The 3,417-nt window shown below is 40.9% G+C and overlaps 1 protein-coding gene across 1 annotated transcript in view; it reads right to left on the bottom strand.

Moving 5' to 3' along the window:
- Ola1 (Obg like ATPase 1) overlaps positions 1–3,417 on the bottom strand; it is a 133,880-nt gene that overhangs the window by 111,612 nt on the left and 18,851 nt on the right. The window contains exons 3-4 of the mRNA XM_005346574.2: positions 3,139–3,282; positions 690–817 (exon numbers count right to left, since the gene is read on the bottom strand). Of these exons, the coding sequence (XP_005346631.1) occupies positions 690–817; positions 3,139–3,282 (272 nt within the window). The remainder of the gene's footprint in view (positions 1–689; positions 818–3,138; positions 3,283–3,417) is intronic.

Here is a 3,417-nt window from a genome sequence, read left to right on the forward strand (position 1 = left end):
CTAGCTCTGTAGACCAGGCTGGTCTCGAACTCACAGAGATCCGCCTGCCTCTGCCTCCCGAGTGCTGGGATTAAAGGCGGCCACCACCGCCCGGCATTACTGTTCTTATAGTCAAAAAGGGCCCAAGGTTCTTACTGTTCTTTGTACTCTGGCTTTCCATAAGCATCAGTTGAAATGATCTAGATTTTCTCCTCACTCTTTGTATCTCTAACAAATACCCTGGGAGCCTTTCCCTCCTTGGAAGAAGAATCTCCTTCTCTACAAATTTTGCCTTCTCAGCATGAGGAAAAACAAAAGCGCAGAAAAGTCCAACACAAAAAGAAGGCCTTGTATAGAGCTCTTATCAAGCATACACACAGTTCTGGGATCAATCCAGCACAATTAAAAATAACCAAAATGAAATAAAAATGCCTTTATAATCACCAAGTCAATTCACACAGAAACACACCTCAGGGCTCTAATCCAAAACAAGGAATAACATTCAACAGGACTTAATAGCCATAGTAGGAATACACCGACTACACAGTGATCTCATGGGGAAATGACAGGAGTAGTAAGGTTAGAAATCAATAAATTATTCATGATTCATCTTACAAAGCAAACCCTCTCACCTATAAGTCATTTATCTCTACTTGGGTGATATGGAAACACTCATTAGTCTTAACTAATAAGCAAACAACTGTACTTACGTGTTAGATGGAAGATCCCATCACAGGCACTAATATGAGATAGAAAGGCATTCCCCAAGCCCTGCCCATTGTGAGCTCCTTTCACAAGGCCAGCAATATCCACTACATTTAGGAAAGCAGGAATCTTGCTGAAATACAAAAGATAATTATAAAGAACCTACTTATCAGCCAACTGAATTTTCCAAACATTTCATATAAATTAACTACGTGGTTTTTGGAACAAAGTTTGGAAAGTACATAATAATGGAAAAACTAATAGCCCCCAAAATAAACAAACTTTCTTTCCGTTGTGACTTTTTCTTTCTTTTAGTCTTTATTACATTGCTAGTGTGTGCATGTGTGTGTGTGTGCATGTGTACATATGCCAGAGCTCACTTGTGGAGGTCAAAGGACAAATTGCAAGAGTCAGTCCTTTCCTTTGGCCATGTGGGTCCTAGAGGTCAAATTTTGGTCATCAGTCTTGATGGCAGCCTCCTTCACCTGCTGAGCCATCTCGATGGCCCTCTATTATGTGTGCATGTGTGCATGCGTGTTCAGGTGAGTGGAGGTGTATGTGTGTGCACACAGAAGCATTCACAGGTGTCTTCAAGAACATCAACAGGTCCAAAGTCAACACTAAGTCTTCCTCAATCATCATCTACTTTACTCATTGAGACAAGTCTCTCAAAAACCACAAAACACAAAACTCCCAGAACTCACAGACACAGACACTCTGGCTGGCCAGCTTCCCCAGAGATCCCCCGTCTCCACTTCAGGGCACTGCACTGCATGAGTGCCAGAGATCCAAATCCAGTCCTGACGGAGCCATCTCTGCTGTCCCTGGTTCGTACGCATGTGAATGTAAGCAGGCATTGTGCTTGCGAGTGTCCACACATGCATGTATTCCATGGAACCAGAGGTCAACCTCAGGCAGTGGTTTTTGGCTATCATCCACTTTGTTTTTTGAGACAAAGTTTCTCACATATCTGGAACTTACCAACTAGCCTGGCTAGCTACTAACAAGACCCAGAAATCCATCTGTCTGCCACCACACTGCTGAGATGATAAATGTATCCCTATCATGCCCAGGTTTGTTGTTTTGGTGTGTGTGTGGTGTGTGTTTTAATGTAGGTTCTGGAGAATTAACTTGTGTGTTCATGATTGTATAGCAAGCATCTTACCCACAAAGCCACCTCCACAGCCCACATTAGGACTTTCTTAGCTAGGAAAATGAGGAAGGAAACTATTGCTATCTCTGAAACTAAAACTCTAATGAGCAATATTACTAAAAGTTCTGTTGGCACATGTGCATACCAAGTACCAAAATCAAGCATGCTTGGGATTCTGCAGAATCCAGGGTTAGAAACAGAAACCTGATATTTATCAGCACTTCAAAATAGTGAATAAATTTTTTTATGAATGAATGTAATACTGAATGAAAAGTTAGTGTAAAGAAAACTAAATTCTCAGTAATAAATAGTAAATATACTGTATATACACACAGTACTAAAAATAGATAATAGAAAAGATAGTTTCAATTTGTATTTAATCTAGAAAGTATCTTTAAGTATGTATTTTACCTTTAATTAGACAAAACTAAACCTTACTAAGGAGAAAATAAGGTAATGCATTGCAGGACATTGAGACAGCAGGCAGACACAGTGAGGAGTGGTGGTGACCTCACCTGCCATAAAGCAGGTGGCTCTAGACGAAGAGGCATGGCCTTCTTACTCTGTTCTCAATGCGGACATGCAAGCACAGGATATGGGTTTTTCTAGAGTATTAATAACTTCATGTATTTATTTCTTAACATAAACTGTAGGCCACCAGCTCTCTCTAATCCTGCCTAGCACTGCAGAGCACACATGGGCTTTCTCTTGTCTTCTCCAGCACTGCTGTGATGCTCCTGTGAGGCTCCACAGGCTCCAGCAGGCTGCTGTCTCATCTGTAGCCCCTCCTGTTTGGGCCCTGGCTCTTGTGAGGCTGTGTCTCTGCCAACAGGCAATGCTTGTTGAGGTCCAGCTGCCACTGTATGCATGTGATGCTGCTGAAAGTGTCAAACAGTTAAAGACACAATAAATCTTTTGAATTTCAAGTCTGTTGAAATTTTACTAAAAGCCATCAATTAAAGGCTCTTAGGAAGTAGAGACTGAAAGAAAGGCTGAAGTTTATAAGGTCAAAAATACAACTTATATGAAAACATGACTGCAGAACTAGAATACAGATAGAACTGTACTCATGATGAAATCATGCAACATAAGGTGATTTCTCCTTCTACTTCACAATCTCAGAAAAAAAAATTACTGTATCAACATAGAAAATCCTTCTTCCTTTTTGTAGTACTCTACATTGTTTTTATAATCATCCAAAGTAATGCTACATTAATTCTGGAAGAAACTTGATTCTGAATATATCAAACACGTTTGTCCTGTCTATGAGCAGATGAATAATGGTATAGCTTCTTCCTTACCTTGCTGGCTTGTGATACTGGCAGAGGAAGTCAAACCTCTCATCTGGCACAGGCACCCTGCTCTCATTAGGATCGATAGTGCAGAAGGGGAAGTTCTCTGCGGAAGCTTGACTATTGGTTAGTACATTGAAGAAGGTGGACTTCCTAAAACAAAGAAAAGACTTTCAGTCAGTCCTTAAATTGATGAGAAAAGATCTCTGTGAGTTCGAGACCAGCCTGGTCTACAGAGCTAGTTCCAGGACAGGCTCCAAAGCCACAGAAAAACCCTGTCTCAAAAAA

Source organism: Microtus ochrogaster, chromosome 4 (genome assembly GCF_000317375.1).
Source record: "Microtus ochrogaster isolate Prairie Vole_2 chromosome 4, MicOch1.0, whole genome shotgun sequence".
Taxonomy (NCBI): domain Eukaryota; kingdom Metazoa; phylum Chordata; class Mammalia; order Rodentia; family Cricetidae; genus Microtus; species Microtus ochrogaster.